This window comes from Artibeus jamaicensis, unplaced genomic scaffold, assembly GCF_021234435.1.
Source record: "Artibeus jamaicensis isolate MK-2021 breed Jamaican fruit bat unplaced genomic scaffold, CSHL_Jam_final scaffold_2172, whole genome shotgun sequence".
Taxonomy (NCBI): Eukaryota; Metazoa; Chordata; class Mammalia; order Chiroptera; family Phyllostomidae; genus Artibeus; species Artibeus jamaicensis.
Genome location: NW_026522031.1, coordinates 3,673,530 through 3,696,926, shown reverse-complemented (window position 1 = coordinate 3,696,926; position 23,397 = coordinate 3,673,530). Strand labels below are relative to the sequence as shown.

At 38.6% G+C, this 23,397-nt stretch overlaps 1 protein-coding gene and 1 pseudogene across 1 annotated transcript; both read left to right on the top strand.

Moving 5' to 3' along the window:
• Positions 1 to 13,192: 13,192 nt before the first annotated feature.
• Positions 13,193 to 14,159, top strand: LOC119052928 (olfactory receptor 2A12-like; annotated as a pseudogene).
• Positions 14,160 to 22,101: 7,942 nt separating this feature from the next.
• Positions 22,102 to 23,085, top strand: LOC119052953 (olfactory receptor 2A25). Its single transcript, XM_037150366.2, has one exon. The coding sequence runs from the start codon at positions 22,165 to 22,167 to the stop codon at positions 23,083 to 23,085; it is 921 nt and encodes a 306-aa protein (XP_037006261.1). The 5' UTR covers positions 22,102 to 22,164.
• The last annotated feature ends 312 nt before the right edge of the window (positions 23,086 to 23,397 follow it).

The following is a 23,397-nucleotide window of genomic DNA, read 5'->3' as shown; positions in this document are numbered from 1 at the left end:
GTGCCAGGGCATCCTTTGCATGTTCTTGATGTTCTCCTCTTACTACCTTTGGAGAAAGCCCATTCTTGTCCCTCCCTCTGAAGATGCTGCACAAGGAAATGAGCCCCTGTGCCAGGTCTCTGCATGGTGTGCACACTTGTGATATGGTAATGAGGGATATTATGAATAAGATGAAATTAATTTATATATTCCATAATCAGGATATAAAGACAAAATTTAATTGGATAACCCAAGTTATTGACAGAATGTGTAAAATATAGGAGTTGAGACTGATTACATAGTAATTATTGAAATATATTAAATTTAATAACTGTCATCTTAAAAAATCGGTCTACATTTAAAATATTTGGTTGTTTTTCTGAATATGTCTGAGAGTGATGTTTTCTGTGGCATCAACAAATTCAGTTAGGAAGAGCATGTGCCAGGCTTTCAAGGGAAAGAAGATTAAGGCTGTAACTCTGATGGAACTAACAGCAAGAAGAGAGCCCACACTGGAAGTTTCTCTGCCACTGTGTGTCTTGCTTTTGCAGTGCAGGTGGAGATCTGGGATGGTGGGAATGAGAGAAAGAAGGCAGAATGGATGTAGCTGAGTCCTTGGCAGAATTAACATTTTCTTTTATTCGTTCAGTCACTTTTCCTATGGGAAATGACCAAAACTTAGAACATTTTCACAGATAAGAGCAGAATGTGTTAATTGCTGTGATGACTATTTGACCAATTATACGAGACTATAAATTATCAGTAATAATTTGCTCTTTAAAGTAAGAGATGTGAGGTGAGTTAAATAATCATAGTAGTCAAATGTGAAATCCAACACAATCATGCAGTGATAGAACACAGTGTAAGAGGTCATGGGAAATGATGTATGAAGAGACTTTTTCAAAACTGTCCTCTACTTATATATGAAATTCAACCTCAACACTTAAAATGGGACAAAGGGTAATACTAATTTTAAAATTGTGTGTTTGTGTGAAGAGTTTTTAAACAGTACAAAATAAGAATTTCTTTCTTACAAAGCTTTTGTTTTATCAGGAAGTCTGCTATGTACATAGACATCTACTACTGAAAAGAAAAAAGAGTTTGAAATCCATGATTTTGAATTTAGATAAAGCTGGGATTTTTACCAAGTTCTGCTATTGATAGATGTGCAAACTGATCCATTATACTTTAATTCTTTGGAATTTACATTTACTACACATAAAATAATTTCATTTAAGAGGTCTTGATGCATTCATGAAATATCATGAATGTAGAGAAGTTTCTTTAGACAAAGCCTGAATGATGTGACATATATTGGATTGGACCCAAAAGCTCCATATTAGTTATGAGAAGCAGATAAAGAGTGATGGAGGAAGTGTGCTGCAAGCTGGTGAGTTTTTGCAATAGAACATGCTTTAGTGTTTAGACATGAAATTGAAATGAATCCATATGAACTTCGTTGATTGATTTCAGCACAATTTACATTAGCCAAGTGTTGGAAGCAACCTAAGTGTCCATGTGTAAATGAATGGATCAAAAAATTGTGGTACATTCACACAATGGAATTCCATGCAGCAGAAAAAAAATGAAGGTGCTCCTACCCTCTGTGACAGCATGGATGGAACTGGAAAGAATTATGCTAAGTGAAATAAGCCAGGTGGTGAAAGACAAATACTGTATGATGTCACCTTTAACGGGAACCTAATGAACAAAATAAAGAAGCAAGTAAAACACAACCAAAGACATTAAAACTGAGAACAGGCTGACAATGACCAGAGGAAAGAAGGGAGGGGATAATGGGAGAAAAGGATGAAGGGCTTACAGGAACAATTATAAAAGACACATGAACAATAACATTGGGATGTAGAAACACGGGAAGGGGGTTGGGAGGACTGGGCTGATGGAGAGGCTTTGTGGGAAAAGGCAGAGAACTCTACTTGAACAACAATAAGAAAAGTGCTTAGAAAAACATGTTTACAAGAATTCATGTTCATTTTCCAAATTAGTTGCAAAAACAGTTCTCTAGTCATGAGGAGGAGATCACTCAAAGGTGTGAGTATGATTTGGGGGCCACAGTAGAAGAAGCTATGCAACTTTGGTCATTCACTTATTGATGCACCATGCACATTGGTCCATGTACATGTAAGTAGGTTTGCCTTAGAACACAGAGAAAGTCAGCGCCAGCTCCAGCAGCAAATCAGCTCTGTAAGGCCACCTGGAGATGTATTCACAGTGGGGAACTGGAAGAGAGACCTTTCTGAGAAGGAAGACTGCTAGTCCTGTCACCTTTCAGTGTTCTTTATTAATCCCCCAGTTTCTAACTAGAAGTCTCCTCTGAATGAAGTGTTTTAACAACTTAGTCTGTTTCCCAAAGTGTTTCAAAAGTTTAAAGAAAAAAAAAAAAGACCAAACATGATAGGACCAAAACATTTAAGTGTCTTTGTAAACATTCTCAGACACTTTAAAAATAATCCCCTAAATTATCAGGAGAAATATAATAGTACATATTAGAATAAAAAGAAGATACAATTGGCTAATAAAATTTGTAGGTTTCAACCCTGGCCGATGTGAGTAAGTGGATTGAATGCTGGCCTGAGAACCAAAGGGTCACTGGTTCAATCCCCAGTCTGGACACATGCCTGAGTTGTGGGTTAGGTCCCCAATAGGGGACGCATGAGAGGGAACCACACATTGATGTGTCTCTCCCTCTCTTTTTCCCTCCCTTCCTTTCTGTCTAAAAATAAATACATAAATTTAAAGAAAAAAATTATTTAGGTTTCAGCTGTACAATTCTGTAATACATCATCTGTATATTATAATGTGTGTTCACCACGCTGAGTCAAGTCTCATTCCATCACCATTTACTGCCCCTTTACCCTCTTCTACCTCCCTCTTCTCCTCTCTGCCTCTGGTAATCACCATATTGTTGTCTGTGTATATGGCTTCGATGTATTTATTTATTTTCGCTTAATCCCATCAACTTTTTTACCCAGCCCATTAACTCCCTCTCCTCTGATACCTGACAGTCTGTTCTCTATCTATGAGTCTTCTTTGTATTTCATGGTAAAGCTTTGAGAAAATAGGTAATACCACACTGTGCTTTTGTTTACCAGGACAGCTTGGTACATGATAGCAGAGATGAATATTGCAAGTGAGTTGTGATCCAGTAATTCCCATTTAAAGAATTTATCCAAGGAAATAATTATGTGAGCAAAGAGTCTTCTTTTGTAGTGTTAGTTTATAGTAGGTAAATATTGAAAACATCCAAGATTTCCAATAGTAGGAGACATGTAAAACTAATATTTATAAGGAATATGCATATTAAAGAATATCTTCTTAAAAGACAGGTTTTGTTGTGTATTTATTGACTTGCAAATATTTACAATTCATAGTACATGAAAAAAGAAAATTACTAATGTCATATGTATAATATGCAATTATTGAGGGAAAACTCACAGGGTAATAAAGAAAATGTTTTTCTCCTATGGGCATATTTGATTTTTGAAATCCAACTTTGATGAATTGTCTCTATAACACACACACACACACACACACACACATATATACATGTATATGTATATATATAATGTATTGTATATTTGACAAGTTTAAAAGTTTTAAAATTTTAGTTTAAAAGCAGAAAAATATGAAACAAATAGAGGTTTATAAATCTGAGCATGTATGGACAAGAAAAGATTATGAACTATAATAGTGGAGAATCCAAGAAAATAGGAATTGAGATATACATTAAAGAAGACAAGACATTTGGAAAAGGGAGGTGATAAGCTTTCCACAAAATAACACAAGCCAGAAAGTGGAACAGGAGGAAGGGGCACAGTGAAGAACATGCATCACAAAAATAACTGTTTAGGGGGGGAGGTAATGAGAAGGGACCTTGCATCCTTGTAGTGCAGCTCTGTTTGCATCAAGTACTCATTTGTGAAGGGAAAGAGCAGGTATTTAACTCCGTCCCCAGGTAGGTTACTTCTGGGATTTCTAGAATAGAAATAATGGCAATAGAGCAGAGTGGCCATCCTGAAAACCGTGTTAGGAGAAAGCACCTAAAACTGCTGGGTAGAACATTTTAAAAACCATAACTCTGAACTGTATAACTAGGCTTTAAAGAGGATAAGTAAAACTCTCAAAGGAGAAAAATGAGGCAGGTTCAGCAACTGAATGGGGAGATCTGAAGCCAGCAGTGGCTTAAAGTCACTTTCAGTCCCTAAGGTCCCAGGTTACATGATGGCAATGGCCTATGAGACCAGGCCTTCCCTTATGCAAGGTGGGGAATTAGAGTACAGGTGCCTTCATGGAACTGGGTCCTCCCTGTAGAACCATGAGGGATGCAGCAATAATAATAATTTCTGACTGCTCAGTGGGAACTGTGGAGGTCAGAAGGCAATGAGCAGTACTTGCAAAGTGTTGAGAAGACAACTGTCAATTCAAAAGGTTACAAACAGGAAAATATGCTTCAAAAATTTAGATGAAATGAACATATTTTCAAACAGAAACACAAGTCAAGAAAAAAATAAGCAAACCAACCAAATCCATGTTTTCATTGCCAATAGGGCGGCATGCAAAAGATACTAAAGGATGTGTCTTTTTCCAGCTAAAGCAATGATTCCTATTGGTAATGGGTAATGAATAAATATTTTTCTGAGTTTTGAGAATATTCACTTTATTGTTGGTTTTCAGAAATTTCACTATAATATTGTAGGATGGTGGTGTTGTATGTAAATGTGTCCTACTTGTGATTTGCTGAGATTTCTCTTCTCATGGGAGCATATCCTTCATCACCGCTGGGCAATTCTCAGAAATAACATCTTCAGAAGGTTTTTTTCCCCCATTTAATTTTTTTTCTTCTTGAGTATATGTTAGTACACTCTTTAGCACTTTCAAACACATCTTTCTGACTTAACTCCAGTTTTTCATTTTATGCCCGTGTTTTATACTTTTAATTTTCATTTGAGTTCACTAATCCTCCTTTGTGTTGGGCATAGCCATGTGTTGTATTTGATGTTTTCTTCATTGAAGCCATTATATATTGCCATTTTAGAATGAATAATTGTTTTCTTTTAGATTGTAATACTTCAATGAAATATTTTATTTTCATTCTTTATAACTTTGCTTCCCTTTTTGACATAAATTACATTTATTTGAAGTCTTTTTTTTTACTGGTGTTCTATTTGACTTGTCTCAATTTACCCCTGTTTCTTCTACAGTCAATCCCCACCCTGGTGTCCATGTCTATGGGTCATTTATACCTGTTCCTTGACTTGACCTTTTCCCTCCTTCGCTTCTTATTGCCTTCCCACTTCTTCTCTTGTCACTGTCGGTCTGGTCCTTGTTGTTATTCTTTGGTTCTATTTGCTTGTTTGTTTGTTTGTTTGTTTGTTTTGATCATTAGGTTCCCCTTGCAGGTGAGATCATATGGTATCTGCCTTTCACTGCCTGGCTTATTTCACTTAGCATAATGCTCTTCAGTTCCATCCATGTTGTCATAAAAGGGAGGAGTTTGTTCTTTCTTTAAGCTAAATAGTATTCTGTTATGTAAATGTCACAGTTTTTTAATCTACTCATTTACTCATGTGCAGTAGGCTGTTTGTAGCATATGGCTATTGCAAATAATGCTGCTATGAACATTGAGGAACATAGTTTCTGTCGAATTGGTGTTTTATGCTTCTTAGAGTGTAATTGCAGCAGTGGAATGACTATATCAAAAGATAGTTCCATTTTTTAATGTTCTGAAGAAATTCCATACTGTTTTCCACAGGTGCTGCACAAGGTTTCATTCCCGCAAGGTTGCATTCTTACCAACAGTGCACTAGGGTTCCATTATCAGTATATCCTCACCAGGACTTTCTGCTTGTTGATTTGTTAATGATGGCCATTCTAAATGGTGAGAGGAAGTATCTCCTTGTGGTTTTAATTTGCATCTCTCTGATGTCTACTGATGTTGAGCATCCTTTCATATGCCTATAGGCCCTCTGTTTGTTCTTCATGGAGAAGTGTCTGTTCAGGTCCTTTGCCTATGTTTTAATTGGATTGTTTGCCTTCCAGGTGGTGAGTCCTGTGTGTTCTTTGTATATTTTGGAGCTCAAACCCTTGTCTCAGGTATCATTGGCAAGTATGTTTTCCCATATGATTGGTTCCCATTTCATTTTTATGATGTTTTCTTTAGCCACACAGAAGCTTCTTATTTTGATGTAGTCACATTTGTTTATTCTTTTCTTTATTTTCTTTGGTTAGAAGGATATATCAGCAAAAATATTGTTGTCTGGATACGTGAAATTTTACTGCATCTATTTTCCTCTAGGAATCTTATGATGTCACAGCTTGTGTTTAAATCTTTTGTCCATTTTGAGTGAATTCTGGTATATGGTTTACCTTCGTGGTCTAGTTTTACTTTTTTTTCATGTAACATTCCAGTTCCCCCGACACTATTTCTTGAAGAGGCTATTTTTAGTCCATTTTATGCTCCTTCCCCCTTTGTCAGATATTGTTGACATAGAGACATGGATTTATTCGTGGGGTCTTTCTCCTGTTTCATTGAAGTATATATCTGTTCTTATGCCAATGCCAGACTCTTTTGATTACAGTGGCCTTGTAATATAGTTTGATATGAGATATTATGATTCCTCCCACTTTGTTCTTCTTTCTCAAGATTGCTGAGACTATCTGGGGTTATTTTTTTGTTTCATATACATTTTTGAAATATTTGTTTCAAATCTGTGAACTATATCATTGGTATGTTTGTTAATGGAGATTGCATTGAATGTATGTCTTGCTTTAAGTAGTGTGGACATTTTAATAGGGTAAATTCTCCTAATCCATCAGTACCATATATGCTTCCATTTATTTGTATCTTCCTTAATTTCTTTCTTCAGTGTTGTGTAGTATTCTGAGTACATGCTCTTTACCTCCTTGGTTCAGTTTATTCCTAGGTACTTTGTTTTTCTTGTTGCTATAATAAAGAGGATTTTGTCCCCTAGTTTCTGTTTCTGATATTTCATTGTTGGTGTACAGAAATGCTTTCAACCTGAATATTGACTTTGCATCGCACTATTTTGCAAATTGACTTATTAGATTGAGCAGTTTTATGGTGGATCCTATAGGGTTTTCTATGTACACCATCATGTCATCTGCAAACAATGACAATTTTACTTCCTCCTTTCTAATTTGGATGCCTTTTATTTCTTTTTTTTTGTTTGATTTGTGTGTCTTGAAGTTCCCAATATATGTTGAATAAAAGTGGTAGAAGTGGACACTTTTGTCTTGTTCTTGATCCTTAGGAAGAAAGCTTGTAAATTTTTTTCCATTGAGTATGGTGTAGGCTTTAGGTTTCTCTTATATGGCCTTTATTATGTTGAGGCATGCTTCCTCTATTCCCACTACATTTTTCATAATAAATGGGTACTGTATTTTAGGAGATGCTTTTTCAGCATCTATTGATATGGTCATGTAAATTTTATATTTCATTTTTTTTATGTTGAAGTCTTTGCTTGTTCCTTTGATTGCCTGTGTTATATCTAGACTCACAATCTTGCCTATTATGTTATATTTCTATAAAAACTATTGAGGTTTTGTGCATGTTCCCTGAACAAGCGCTTTCTGTGGGACCTCATCACTCCCAGCGACTTAATGTATTTTGTATGCTCCTAGACATCAATGAATATCTCACACCAGGCCTCTTCCCAAACTGCAGTGTTTGAGATCAATGTTTACTACTGCAGGTGAATGTGAACAGCAATGCCCACTGAATCCAAACTCATGATAGCAAACTCTGTGTCCTTGAAGTCTCTCAAAGAGCCCTAAACATAAGGAAATGGGCTTTGATATCTATGAGTTTCCTAATAAAAATAGCACTTTTCAGCAAAATCATCTTTTTGAAGACAAAAATTATTCATTTCCTTGGCAGCAACCAATCCTTGGAGGTGCTCACCTTAACAAGTTCCATAGGGGCACACACACCACATCATGAAGCTTAAATCATTCTCCTCCTGGGTATGGAGGTGGGATACACATCAGATCAGCTGCTCAGAATTCAGATACTTGGGGACTGTGGAGATTGTGCTGTGACACATCCTGTACCATCTGACTCGTCTACCTGTTACATTTTCATGCCAGGAATCTGCTGAGTAGGACCACCCTGACATTTCTCCTGAGTTCTCACTTTTCTACTAGTATCTCATACACAGACACTCCCACACTCACATGCACTGACACACTCAAATAACAAAGCTGGAGTTGAGAACAGAAGGTCAGGTTTGTTTTGTTCAGTAGGGAAGACATGGAATGGTGGGAAGACACTTTGTAATTTGTTCCCTGGACTCCACAGGTATTTGTCTGGGGAATGGTGGGCTTTAGGAGGTCAGAGTGTGAAGCCCTCTCATGTAGAAGCCTCCTGAGCTCCCCTGTGTCCTGTCCTCCTGGTCTGGACAGAGGGGCCTCTGTGACTCATCACCCTGGGAACCCACCTCAAGCAGTAGGTGCTTCAGCTCCGAGATCTCCTCTTCCTGTGCATTCAAACCCACTATGAGGAAAATACCATACACAGTGCTCTGGTACCTACACATCATTATATATAACCTGGTTAATGACTAACAGAATAGCAGGACAAAAGGTTGACTCTAGTCCTCAGGGTTAGAATGAAGAGAAAGACAGATTTCTGAAGACCTTTTTCCTGCACTATGACAGAATGGGGGCTTTGGGAGTAGCATCTGATACACCAGCTATCAAAGCCTAGGTTTCTCACTCCTCTTAGTTAAAACCCTTCCCTGGTCACATTTGTGGAGATAGCATGTCTCTGGTTCCACAGAGACATGTCCCTGTCTCGTGGTAGCAACCTGAAAGGGGCATAAAAGGCATCTAATAGCCCTGGCTGGTGTAGCTCAGTGGATTGAGCGTGGGCTGTGAACCAAAGGGTTGAGGGTCTGATTCCCAGTTAGGACATATGTCTGGGTTGTGGGCCATGTCCCCAATAAGGGCTATGTTAGAGGCAACCACACATTGATGTTTCTCTTTCTCTCTCTTTCTCTATCCCTTCCTTTCTCTCTCAAAATAAATTTAAAAAAGAACAAAGAACTTTAAAACAAACAAACAAAACTATCTAATACCCTTGCCTCCTTTTGTAGTGGAAAGTGAAGCTGGAGCTTTTACACAATTTCTCCTTTATGTCTTCCTATGTGAGAACCATCTGCTTCTACCACCTCCTAGAAAGAGCTTCCTTTTCTTTGCTGCCCTGTACAGAGGTGCTAATACATAGCAACAAGAATATTTTATAGGAATTCGATAAAAACTCCCATTGTATTTTTCTTGTGTTAGTGAAGCTGGTAGAGGTGGTGAAGCTGGTAGAGGTGGATTCACTTTTCCTGGTTCAGTATTTCAGGTTTCCTGTCCATGGATGGCTGCCCTGATCCCAGGGAGACCCATTGTCAGATCCTAGAATGGGATTATGTGGCTGCCATTGCCACTCATCAGAATTTAGTAAAAGCAGTACCTGGCAGAGTACTGTAAAATGGTTCTACTAGGAAAACAGCTTCGCTGCTTCACTTTTGTACCTTGCATAGTAATGCATGAAAACGTGTTCTATACAAGATTGTAAATGTAAATGCATTCTTACTCTCTTTAGTTTTGAAGTCACTTTGAGCAATGGTGTTAAAAACTAATCATGCTGAAGTGAAGATGTGTTGTTCTTAAATTTAAAAACTATTGAAACAAATGATAGAGGAGCCAGCCTGTGAGTGCGAGGTTATCATGAGACGGTCTATTCTATTTGGATCTATTTGAGAAATGCTGCCCCTCTGTATCCCCCCACACCTGGAAGGTGTGTTTATCCTTCATATTTAGAATGAAAGCCCTCCTGAAATTTATCTGGGGCCTCATGTGTGGTGGCCAGGTTAGAGTGTTCTCCATGGGTAGCTGATGGACTGCACAGTCTTCACAGAAATCACTGGCACTGCCTTTGTGTGTCTGAACTTCTGAGTCACCCAGCTGCTGCATTGCTGTATTGGTTTATCTTTGCCCCAGTTCCCCAGTGATTTATTTATGTTGGTTTTGTGATAAATGTTAGTAGTCCGTAGTTTAAGTCCTCTTCCTTTATTCCTTCTTCCCAAGGTCTTTTGGTAATCCTTGAGTTTTTGCATTTCCCTATGTGATATTTAGAAAAAGAATAATTTCCACATGATAAAAACAACTGCTAGGATTCTGACTTGAATTTCATTGAGTGTATAGGCCAGTTTGGAGAGATTTTGAATCTTTATGAATTTCCAACTCCTTTGTCATATGTACATTTTCCATTCTGTACATTGACTTTGAATTCAGAGTTTTTATAAATTTGCTTATGAATTTCAGTAGTTCACTTGGAGAAGCTTTTTCTATGTAGGCACTTGTGTTTTGTGAATAATGACATTTTATATTCTCCATTTCAATTCCTTTGCCCTTTACTTCTTGTTTTTGTGTTGTCTTCTTGCTGACTAGTTATTGAGTTAACATTCAATAGATATTGTGTTAGTGGAGTACATTTTCTGACTCAGAGAAAAGGCTTTTAATATTTTACCTTTAAATACAATGTTTCTGAAGGTTCGAGACACACTCTTTCTCAAACTAAAAGAGTCAATTTATAGTTAAAAATCTTTGGGGCTAGATCCTGAATTTCCTTTTTGTGAGATTGTTCCTTTTATTATTATTGTGTCATAGCTCCCATATGCCTAAAAATGCTTTGAAGTGATATTGGTTATGCTAGTACCAGATTTCTTATGACTACACATGTTTTTTTCATAATTTCATCTTTAACTTTTGGGTGAGAGAGAGAGAGAAGGAGGGAGAGAGGATGAAAGAAGGGGAATATAGGTATTATAGGGGTCCTTTTTGTAAAGATTTTGTACCTTGCCTTTTTCTCCTATTGCAATTATCTCTGTTTTATTACATTATTGTGGTAATCAACATACACAGATTTATTAATACCAGCTCTATTGTGTTCTCTATTGGAAAATTTAGTTGCCTCTTTATTTCTCCTTTTTTTGCTTTCTGCCTGCTTTTGCCTTAATCATGCATTTAGTGTCTTTCACTTGTCATGTAGTTTTGAAAACTGTATTTTCTATGTCTATTTCGATGAGGTATATTAAATGTTAACATCCCAATTGAGGAATTATGCTAACAAATTTAAAGTCACTTGGGGTTCCAGTTCTCATCAAGAATCTTAGCAGTCTTTACTGATCAAACATCTCTTCCTCTATTTACTTATTAATTCCAAAAGATTTAATTTTATCCTTTTAAAATACCACAGTAATTACTTTAAGTCAATAGGTAGAAAGTTTTCCAAGATAATTTTTAAATTATGTTTCTATGTTGTTTTCATGTATTGCTTTACCTGTGGGTTCACTGGGATTCATATTGAAGAATACACTTTATTTGTTCATGGAGGATGTGTATGTCCTCATATCTCCACATTTGCATATTTGATAATGCCTCACTTTGCTCTCATACACTCAGGATTATTCTTGACAGTACCAAACTGTGCAAGAGCAGCTTACCCCTTCTTGGAACACTGAAGGTAGTAGCTGATTGCTTTCAGACCGTTTCCTATTGAGAAAAGTCACCATCAGCTGGATGGTTGTTCCTGTAAATGTAATTGTATTTTACTTTTGGTAACTTTTAATTTTCCTCTTAATCCTGCAAAATATAGATTGTATAAAATAGTTGAACACAGACTGCTTAAGAGGCAAATTAAATTGCAGCTTCTATGAAATACCATAACACTGATGAAACACTAAAGGGATTCCTAAGGGATCAAACAAAGCAATAGACGTAGACAGAATTCCCTTTAAAGTCTTAGAAAGCAAAAATAAAGTTATTTTAAAATGTTTTGTAAGCTAGGCAGATGAGACAAATGTCAACCAGGTGTCAGTCATAGAATAAGTGTGTAATTAGAATATAGTTGCAAAATGTCTAGCCCAGGCTGAAAACAGCAAAAGAGAAAACAATCTGAAAGGGTAATTAAAAAGAGACATAAGATAGGTTCATTGCCTGCACCGCTGTTTGAATAGGCATTCTAGCAGGTGTGGACACAGTGAAATGTAGGGAATGGAAGACAGACGATAGTCAAAGAGATCATTGTTAAGAAATTCCATTCATTGAGAATTTATTTTTTATTTGTGCTATTCCATCCTCAGAGTACATTTTTATTTAAAGATTTATGTCATCTTTAGTTATAAAAAGTTTTGAGTATACATTTATCTTTCTTTATTGCACTCATTAAGCAGAAAGAATTTTTTGCAAATTAAGGACTTTATTCTGGTTTCAATTTTGTAATGTTTTTGGTTAAGTCTCTTCACCATGTTTCTTTACCATTCTCTTTATCTTTTGCTCTCAAAATTTTATAATATCTACGTTTAGTCTCTCAATCTAGTATTTGTGTCTCTAAAGTGCACTTTCAAAAGTGTATCCTTGTGTCTGTGTGAGCCCCAGCCCAGGTGCTCGGGTTTGAGGAACAGTGTTGGTGCTCTGTCTCCTAAAACTTTTCTGGACTCCACGAGGGCTGAGTTTCAGGTGTGACACTCTGCTTTCATGAAGGAGCATGCCGTGTGTCTGATTCATTTCTGGTATATGAAAGAATTGCCCCTTTTTAAACACTGGCTGTGTAGTTGGGGGTTTGCATTTTATATTGTGATCTGTCATGTTCATAGGTTTCAAGTAGAGGAGAACTAAACAACTCTCACTTTGAGCATCAATCTTTTCTTAAAACTGTGGAAAACAATGAATCATGTAAGTGCCATGATAAAATTAAGTGCCACTCACCTTCAATTTCTGGGAGAAAACGGAGATTCATAGAAGTTGTGGTGAGTGAGAAGGAATCTGTTTGTCTCCATGAGCTTCAGCTGATTATTGCTTACAGTATATTCCGGTGAGTATCAAATCTGCTATTTATTTAATGGAAGCCAGAGACCCTAATTTTTATGTGAAATCAGTCAATTTTTAGTATTGGCTAACATGTAAAGTTTCTGAATATCTCTAAAGCCAAATTTGTAGATCAGCATCCCAGGACTATGGGTGGGATTGAATCCATGACTTACTGATTTATTGCTTTTGTTGTAAATTCTCAGTTTATATGAGCACACAATTTCTTTTTTTCTTTTCTATTTCTCAGCTGTGAGTTTCTGCCTAAGTGCAACTTTGTATCCATCAGTCAAAATAAAATGGGAAATGGTCAGACATGGATCAAGAAGTTATCCTGCTGGGCTTCCAGGTTGACCCAGAACTTGAAGTTTTCCTCTTTGGATTCTTCCTGCTATTCTACAGTATCACCCTGCTGGGCAGTGGGGTCATCCTGGGGCTCATGTGCCTGGACTCCCAACTGCACACCCTCATGTACTTCTTCCTCTGAAACCTGGCCATCGTTGACACGTTGTATGCATCAAGCATTGTTCCTAAAATGCTGGCAAATCTGCTGACGCAGAAGAAAATCATTGCCTTTGGTCCATGCATCCTTCAGACTTTCCTGTATTTGGCATTTGCTTTCACATAGTGCATGTGTTAGTGGTGATGTCCTATGATCGGTAGGTGTCCATCTGCCACCCACTCCAATACACTGTCATCATGAGCTGCAGAGTGTGCATGGTCCTGGCCACCACATCCTGGGTTTTAGCTTCCTCCTGGCTCTGGTCTACATTACTCTCATCCTGAGGCTGCCCTTTTATGGACCTCAAAAAATCAACCACCTTTGTGAAATCCTGTCAGTGTTCAAATTGGCTTGTGCTGACACTAGGCTCAATGAACTTGTTGTCTGTGTCTCCATGTTTGTTTTAGTGGGGCCCCTGTGCTTGGTGCTGGTGTCCTCCATGTGCATCCCCTTTGCCATCCTGAGGATCCAGTCGGGGAGGGCTCCAGGAAGGTCTTCTTCACTTGCTCCCCCAAACTGGGCATGGTTAGGCTCTGTTTTGGCAGTGCCATCCTCATGTGCATGGCTCCCAAACATCACACCATCCTGAGGAGCAGCAGTAGACCCTTTTCCTGTTCTGACCCTTTTCAACCCCAAGGTGAACCCGCTCATGTGCAGCCTGAGGAATGCAGATATCAAGAGTGCCATTTGGAGAGAGAGCACTATGGGGGGAGAGTCATTTCTAATTGCAGTGACCTTTGAATCCCCACCCTATGTGCTCAGCTACCACCTGAATCTATAGAAGCTCACTGCTTCCTTCTGCCGTGGTTCTTCATGATGGGAGATCAGGCCTTCCCTCTTCCTCTAAAGGAAACTTTCCATTGATTACACTCAATGATTTTTCTTAGATCAGATGTAATATTTTCTTTTATTGCTCAGTGAATTGAATATTCATAAACTTAAAAATATTAATTCTTATTCTGTGTCCCAAAGGTTGAATACAGTCTTTCTTCATCTGTACCCTAACTGTTTAAACTCAGTAACTGCATATGTCGTGGGATTTGGGGAAGAATGAAAAAGCTGCATTGGAAGGACTTGGTCCTGTGAACCCAAAACACCACTTGTCCGTTCTCCCAGATTGTACTTGCCACTTAAAGTCCATCTCATGGAGCTCAAGTTTGTTGTGTTGTGTGATAGAGAGATATTTCTTATGCAAATTACAGACCCCTATTGGGGAGTAAACTAGTGGTTGAGTGAAGAAACAAAATACAGGGTGTGTAAGAGAAAGAGAAGAAGAAGAAACTTGCAGACAGTGTGGGAGCTAAGCTCGCTGTTTACAACCTTGGGGGGCAGGCAGCTGAGTCAATAGCTAGCAAAGGGCAGAGCTGGGCATTGGGTCTCAGAGAAACAATTTGCACTGTGTATGGTCCACAAGACATTCTGAGCATTGAGCTGTGAATTATGTAGTTGTGCAGACTGTTCCCATGTTCTCCAATGTCTTTCACCAGCACTTTCGCCCATGTTAGTCCAGGTCTGTGTCATTTCCCTCATGAGAATGCTTATTCTGACACAGCACATTTTACCAGACACTGTAGGTGACTAGTAGAGTGTAGATGGCTCTTCTGCCTTGGTGGTAGATTGACTTTTTACTGATTCCTTCCACTTTTCAAACACAGTGGTCAGGGGTGTGTCCCACAGACTTTAGGTGGCCTCTGAGGGTGTTACCATAGAGTGTACCTTCTAACCCTCTTTGAGGTGAGGTTGGCCACTTGCTTCCAGAGTCTTTATCTCACACCAAGATTGAGTAGGAGACTTACTCAGAAGAGTAGGTGTGTGCCCTTCACTTGGGGAGTAATGATTACTCAGTGCAACTCTCTTTTCCCCACTAAAATTATCTTTAATATGAAATTTGTAAACAAATATTTAACAAAGTAATAAATTGATCTATTATACCACTTTAACTCAATGAGCTATTTATACAATTATTAAAATGATGACTGTATAGATTTTATAAATACATAGGAAAGAGTTATTATAAGATTTAAAGGAAAAATGTGAACCAATAACTGCAATATTATGTAATTGCAAGTATGGTACACATATATGCAGTAAAGAGCAATATCTATGACATAGTAGTATAGTGTTGGTTGTAGGGTGATAGGATGATGACTGTTTATAACTTTTAAAAATTATGCTTTGTGCTGTAAGAAGGTTTGGAGATGTCCAATCACTGTGTTTACACCTGAAACTATCCACTATGAGCTTGTACACCAACTGTGCTTAAATTAAGATATATATGAAAATTTTAAAAATGGAAATAAATTTAGCTACTGAAGTTCACAAGAATTAAAAAATACTCTTAAATTTTATCTCTACCTTTATTGTAAATACTATAACATAAAAGATCATTTTAAAAAGCCAGCAAACTCTTGCTTACCCCCTGTGGGCAGCAGAGCTCACTTAATATGAAAATCTGATGGGCTCTTATCAGAACAGCTAATGTATTTGTCCATCCCTCACCCAGTGCTGTGTGCAACACATCAATAGCACTTAACACGTAATGCCTCATCCAGCCATCCTAACCAGTTGAGGAAGAACATCCCATTATCAGTCTGTTTTATGAGTGCACGTACCAGAAACTAGCAAACATCTGACTTTTACCGAGTTGCTGTCACTGCTGAGCCCTCCTTCCCTCTGGTCGTCCACCATTAGGGAGCAGCACAGATTCTCCTCTAGGTCTGCGCTGTCAGTGTGGTGTAAACTGGACCTCAGAGGGAAGGCCTCTGGCTCACAGTGCTGCCTGTGAATAGCTAGCATGTTTGCTTCAAGGTAAGGATTCAGCAAAACTCTTTGTCCATCCCATCTAAACTTTCCTGTTAATGTTTTAAAGTAATTTTTGTGTCTGTCCCTTAATGAACTCTCAGTATGAGTGATGTGGAGGCTGTTCTTTATTGATAAACTTGAGACCCCAGCATCTGGTATCCAGTTTACAACTTTTCTTAACCAAATTGGGACATTCAGACTATTGATTTTTATTTTTAATCCTCACAAAAGGACATCTGTATTGAATATTTAGTTAGAGGGGATGGGAGAGAGAGAGAGAGAGGCAGAGAAACATAAATGTAAGAAATATGTGTGCCAACAGGAACCAAACCTGCAAACTAGGAATATATGGGCCCTGAACAGGACCCAAACCCATGAACTTTCAGTTTATGGAAAAATCCTTCAACCTAATGAGCCACACCAGCCACGGCAGATTATTGATTTTAGTGGCTTCCAGTTGCTTATGTTGTGTAGGTAGGGAGCTCTAAAGCAGACTGGAGCCTGGAGCAGGGGAAAGGACCTTGATCATTCTTGTCTGCCTGCCTCTCTTGTCAGCCTTGCCCAAAAGCTCTTGGCAGTGGCAGCAGAGGCCCCCTCCCCAGCCTTAGTTACTCAGCATCCCAGAGCCAGCCTTATCATTCCTTGGTGTGGCCACAGTGCCACCATGGGGCCCCTTCTCTTCACAGTGTTAAGTCTGAACCCTACTCCTCTGCCTTCTGGATTCTAATCATCTGGCCTCTGCTCTATGCCCCTGAACCCTAGGGATGGCAACTTCACACACTTCTGCTATTTCATCTGAGAGCTCTGTGTTTACTGTTGTAGTTCCTCAGTATCCTTGTACCCATTGTGTTGTATGAAAGTCTGTCTACTATTTTACGACACCAGCACAGTTTCTCTTCCCTGTTTTATCCCATCTGATTCAAAGAGAAGTGAGAAAACACTCTGAAATGAAGACACTTACACAAATAATGCAAACAAAAATGTCTGAGCAGGAATGAGAGTGGAAGAGCAAAAAACTAGTATAAAATATTTCTAAAGTTACCTGGTGCTTTTCATAATGATCCCGTTATTGTGGTGTATGCATGTGTATTACTTGTTCCCTGAGTGAAAATACCCCCAAAATTCAGAAGTATGGTCTCCAATGAAGGGCAAAACATCAGAGGTAAAATTAAGGGGGAGCCAGGCCAGACAATGGGCAATAGCATTTGTTTATAAAGCTGTCAGAGGAAAGAAGCATAAAAGCCAAGGAAAAGATGCTACCCAGAAAACCCAAGTGCTAAAGGTCTAAATGTCTCAAAATTTACATTAAGTAAAAAAAGATTTGATTGTCTTATTTTCACATTGATTTTTATAAAACCATAAAATACAGCTATATAGTTGATAAGAGCAACAAAATCACAATTGCAAAGACAGTCTGGCGCAATGGCCATGAAGAACATATCCTCTGTAAATATGTAACTAGTTGATATAACAAAAGAATAAGAGGCAGATATTTGTATTTACATTTATCTAAGGCAAAAAGAATTGGTATAACGAGAGATATGAGATAATAATAAAGGTAACAGTCTACAAAGAAGATGTAACAGTCATTAATATGTATAGCTGTAATAACATAGTCACAATATAGAATTAGGAAAAATCACCAGGAAAGTCTATTGAAAAGATTTGTAAATCTTATTTTATAGTGGGGAATTGAGTAAAATGCCTTCAGAAACAAATTGATAATACAGAAAAAAATTGGATATCCAAGCTCAGAATAACAAGATTAACAACCTTGCTGTAAAAAATGTATAGAGAATCCTATGCCTGAGAAATAGAGAATATGCTATGTGGAAATTAATATAAAAATAGCAAAATTGACTATATACAAAGCAATAAAAGTCCTCAGATTTTTCAAAGAATTAATACCCCAAGGATTCATTACTTTACACCACAGTGATTATAAATTAAAAATAAACAATAAAGATAATAAAAATAATTGGAAACCTAAAAATGCACTTCAACATAATTTGTATTTTGCTGATGGTGTTGATGGTGAAAATTCTGAGTATCAGTCTTGAAATGTACAGCCAAAGTGGTCAATAAAAAGCAAGTTTAGTGTCCAAATTATATTTATTAACAAATCAAGATAAGCTTAAGAGGTAAAATATTTAACTCGGGGATACCATGATCAAGAATAAAAATACAGATATGATATAATTTATATAAGAGCAAATGTTATTGCCAAAAAATTATGAAGATCATTAAAATATAAACCTAGGTGTTTTTACAAATGCCAGTAAAATAGATTGAACTGAAGACAAAAGAAGGGGAATGGTATGTATGAAATAATGTCAGGAACAAAAATTTATATGACCAAAAAGTAGAGATTTTGAAATGACAATATCAGTATGAGGGCACCTTATCTCTGCAATATATGAGGGTAGTGTTGGACTCCCATCACCGATGAGCCTCCCACTAGACAGGTTTAAGGGCAGAAAGCCCATCTCAGAGCTACTGCAAGTGATGCTCTGGCAGTTGAAATAGTCCCTCTATTGTTTCCTTATAGGTTGGCTTGTACACTGAAGTAACTTTGGGAAATGATCATTTCTACCACCTTTATAATCCAGTGTAAGGATAGAGGTAGATAAGAGAAGAAAAGAAAAATTTTAATCACCAAGGTACCACCAGATTGTCTCAGTTGCATTGGCCAGAACTCAAAAAGGAGGTCAGTTTTTATTTCAGGAAGGAGAGGAAACAGTAGTAGTTAGAGTCAGAGGGGAAACCTATCTTATTCCCCCTTGACACAGTATCTCTGGAGGTGATAAGATAGAGATTGTTTCCTGGTGAAAGTTTCCTTCCCTTTTGGCACTGCAGTTAAATCCTACCAAACAGAATTTAACAAGTCCCCTTGGGATGCCTTCTCCTCTTCCTGACCCCTTCTACAGGTCCTGCTACCTCGTCTTTGGTCTCTGGTATTACTTATGAGTTGTGTTCCTTGTGGTGACTTGATGAAAAAGTACAGGGGATACATGTTGAGATCAGGTGTGAGATAAAACTCAGCCTAGGCTAGAGGATGGGAAAAGTCTATGGGCCCCAGCTGCCCTTCGTAGCACCTACTCTATTTGGAAGGTTAGTAGGCGAGGAAATTGAGTTATTGAGCCATGATGAATGCAAGGTGTGGTCATTGTAATGTGTGAAGGAGTCCAGAAATCATTCTAGAGTTTCTAAATGGATGAACATGCACCCTACAGTGAGTGAAGGAACCATCATAGCCAATGTCTTGTCACAGGTGTCCCTGTGGACAACACCAGAGATTAGTCTCTGGAGAGCCCCTTTCCCCTGGAAGGAAGCTGATGGCAGTGTGCCTGGTGGGTCTTTATCCCTCCCTACACCAAACACTCAGAAGTATATTGAGAGGTGGTGGAGTGGAGCAAAGAATAAATCATCTGTTCTTGTTCAGGCACCTCTTGTCCTATGAGATCTTTATGAGACGGCAATTTCAACACTAACTCACAGATACTTTTCTCTATATTAGTGTCTTTTTGCTTAACCCAAGTCATATTCAGCTGGTCTTTTTGTGTGTAGCTGTAAAGTCTGTGGTAAGTTTCTTATGTTGTCCAGTCTTTACTCGCTATTCAAATTCAGGCAGGCTCTGATGAAAAATCTCAGTGCAGAATGGAATAGTTATTGTCTGTCAGTGTCAGGTGCTGCTGTTTATAGACTTAGCTAATGGGATAATTTCAGTCACCAGGTCATTTAGAGACACCTAGTGTGAGTCATTTACATTGATACATTTAGTGTAAAATTCCTTGTTTAGATTACAAGATACATTAGCTGTTTGAGAGAGCTTCTTGAAAGTGTTTCTATTGTCCCATGAAAGTCAGTCATGTTTTCATGACATAATTGACCACAAAAGGACTTTATTACAGTAGAGTGTCTTGAAAGTTTTGTTTTGGGAAGTGAACTTTCACTTGGTGAGTTATTTGAATATGAGAATTATCATCTTTTGAGTCCTTCTAACAGACCTGTCACTCCAAGCAGGTTCTGTACACCAGCAGATAGGAGTTTTCTTATCTGTTCTCAGTCAAGATGTGTGGATGAACATAGAATATGTTCAGTAAATGCCCGTGGGTTTTTGTTTTGTGTTTTAGCTACTTCAGCAGAGAGGAGGAAGATGAGATGACAGTGAGTTGTCCTTCTGCTTTAATTTATTGTGTTCTTCATCATAGGACATTTTAGAAATACCATTCTGTGTTCTTTCTCCCCAAATGTGGAAACAAACTGAAACAAAAATGACTAACACTTCCCTATACATTTAGGGCCAATGAATCCTATAGTTGGAAGAGACCTGAGCATTTTTCTTGGTCTTCTCCCATAACAGGGGAATCCAAATTTCTAAGTTAAATCATTCACTGGCATAAAGCTCAGTCCTACTAAAACAACCAGCTTTCTTCATGAAGGTGATTCCATCTGTTATGAAATTATTTCTTAGACCAAGATAAAATCATCTGCCAGTATTTCTGCTGTGAATTCTGATTATTCCTTTGAAGCAGGGTGAAACCTTCACACTTTTGCTTCTAACACCTTGCAAATATTAACTTATGAGGACATTTGAAGGGAGAATTGATATGGAACCACAATTATGAGTTTTTGTGAGATTCTTATTTTAGTGAAATTCAGATGGATGCTGGACTGAAGAAGGGTATGGAGTCAGAGAGACAAGGAAACAGAAGCAGTGGTTTGATAGTTTCAAGTGAAACCTCAGAATTCCCACCCTGGGACAAGTCCTTTTCTAAAGATTGATAAACCACAGAGAGTAAGGATTCATGATGAATAATATTTCCATGTTAGAGTTAAGCTGTAAAATATGTTAAATGTTGTAATGGTATGAGTATATAGTTAGAGCTTTAGCTCTTGCCTTGGATATTGATCAGTAGTTTTAAGTCCCAGGCCAAGATCCATCAAGAAACCATTCAACCAGCATTTTACTAGTGAAACAGAGTAGAAAACAATACAGAAAGTAGCAACTAGTATTGTACATAATAAGGAATCAAGTGCATGTGTGTGTATAACTATACACTAACATATAAATTCTCTACAAACATACTGACATGGAATATAAATATATAGGGATAAGAATATAATAATGATTATATTTACATAATGTGTGCTTATATGCACATAATATTCACATGATACACACATACATGGCAATAAGGATTCAAGTGCACGTGTGCATGTATGCATGTATGTTACTATACACATAACATACATTTTATCCACACATACACGAATGGAATATTAATATTCATATAGGGATGAATGTGTGACAGGTAATATCCGATCATGAAGCAGCATGATGAGAGCAGAACATCTGTGGGTACAAAAGTCAAAAGACAAAGTTCTCTCCCTAAATCCAGCTAAAGTGGCAGTCTGCCTGCCATGCTCTCTACTTAATTCAGGATAATGCTGCCAGTAAAAATTAAATGGCAAACCACTAAGTCATCGAATGAAGGCACAAATCTGTGAGATTCCCTCATAGCAGCATCTCCCACAGGCTCCTGGTCCTCCTTTGCACCCTTGTGTTTGGGTGCAGGCTCAGGCCCACAGGCCCCTCCCCACGGTGACTGTGTGTGCACTGGGGGTCGGTACTCCTCCCAGGCAGGCCCCCAAAGCAGTCCTGCTGACTGAGGAGAGTGTCCATTGTTAGGGAGGCAGTAGGTGTGTTAACGCGTTAGGAACTGTGGTGGAAGTTTGGAAGTAAATGTAAGGTTTATTTAACACTATAATGGAACACTGGCATTTAATTTATTAAGGTGAAAGAATTTCCTTCTGTGTCATTTGCAGTGCATAGGATTCACTTAGTAACTGACAAACAGGACAGAAGTGTCACTGAGGATGTTTTCTCAGGGAAGAAATGGAGACACACACAGGTCTACCATGTTAAACATGTCCCTCAGGCACTCAGACTTGAGCTCTTTCCTTTGTTCTTTCCCAGGAAAATGGGAGGCAACCAGACTTCTGTCACAGAGTTCCTCCTAGTGGGATTCCCACTCAGCCCAAGGATGCAGATGCTGTTGTTTGGGCTCTTCTCCGTGTTCTATGCCTTCACCCTGCTGGGCAACGGGGTCATCCTGGGGCTCATCTCACTTGACTCCAGACTGCACACCCCCATGTACTTCTTCCTCTCCAACCTGGCCACTGTGGACATAGCCTATGCCTGCAACACAGTGCCCCAGATGCTGGTCAACCTCCTGAGGCCAGCCCAGCCCATCTCCTTTGCTGGATGCATGACACAGACCTTTTTCTTCTTGACTTTTGCTCTCACTGAATGTCTTCTCCTGGTGGTGATGTCCTATGACAGGTATGTGGCCATCTGCCTGCCCCTTCGGTATTCTACCATCATGAGCTGGAGAGTCTGCCTCACCCTGGCAGTGACATCCTGGACTTTAGGAGTCCTCCTGACCCTAGTAGATATGGTGTTACTTTTACCATTGCCCTTCTGTGGGCCCCAGAAAGTGAATCACTTTTTCTGTGAAATTCTAGCTGTTCTCAAACTCGCCTGTGCAGATATTCACTTTAACAAGGTTGTTGTTGTAGCTGTGGCAACATTTGGGCTGGTGGGACCAGTGTCTGCAATTCTGGTCTCCTACGGTCATATTCTATGTGCTGTCCTGAAGATCCAGTCAGCAGAGGGACGCCAGAAAGCTTTCTCCACCTGCTCCTCCCACCTGTGCGTGGTGGGGCTCTTTTATGGCACAGCCATTATCATGTATGTTGGACCCCAACATGGGGACCCCCAGGAGCGGAATAAATACCTCCTCCTGTTTCACAGCGTTTTCAATCCCATGCTGAATCCCCTGATCTACAGTCTGAGAAACAGAGAAGTAAAAACTGCTCTTAGAAGGAGGCTGGAAAAGTAGAGAGCTTCTTGAGAGCCTCACAGTCAAAAAGTAACTGAGCTTACAGGGACCTGAGAAGTCACCTCACCTGAGACATACACAGGATACAGAAAGATTCTCTAGGCCTAGGGCATCCTTTGCCTGTTCTTGAACTTCTCCTGTTACTACTTCTGGAGAAAGCCCATTCTTGTCCCTCCCTCTGAGGATGCTGCACAAGGAAACGAACCCTTCTTCCAGCTCTCAGCGTGGTGTACACACTTGTGATATTGTCATGAGAGATATTCTGAATAAGATGAAATAAATGTATATATTCTGTAATCAGGATTTGTAGAC

Bases quoted from the DNA above. Each gene is read 5' to 3' on its own strand.
- LOC119052953 (XM_037150366.2), top strand. From the start codon at position 22,165: ATGGGAGGCAACCAGACTTCTGTCACAGAGTTCCTCCTAGTGGGATTC.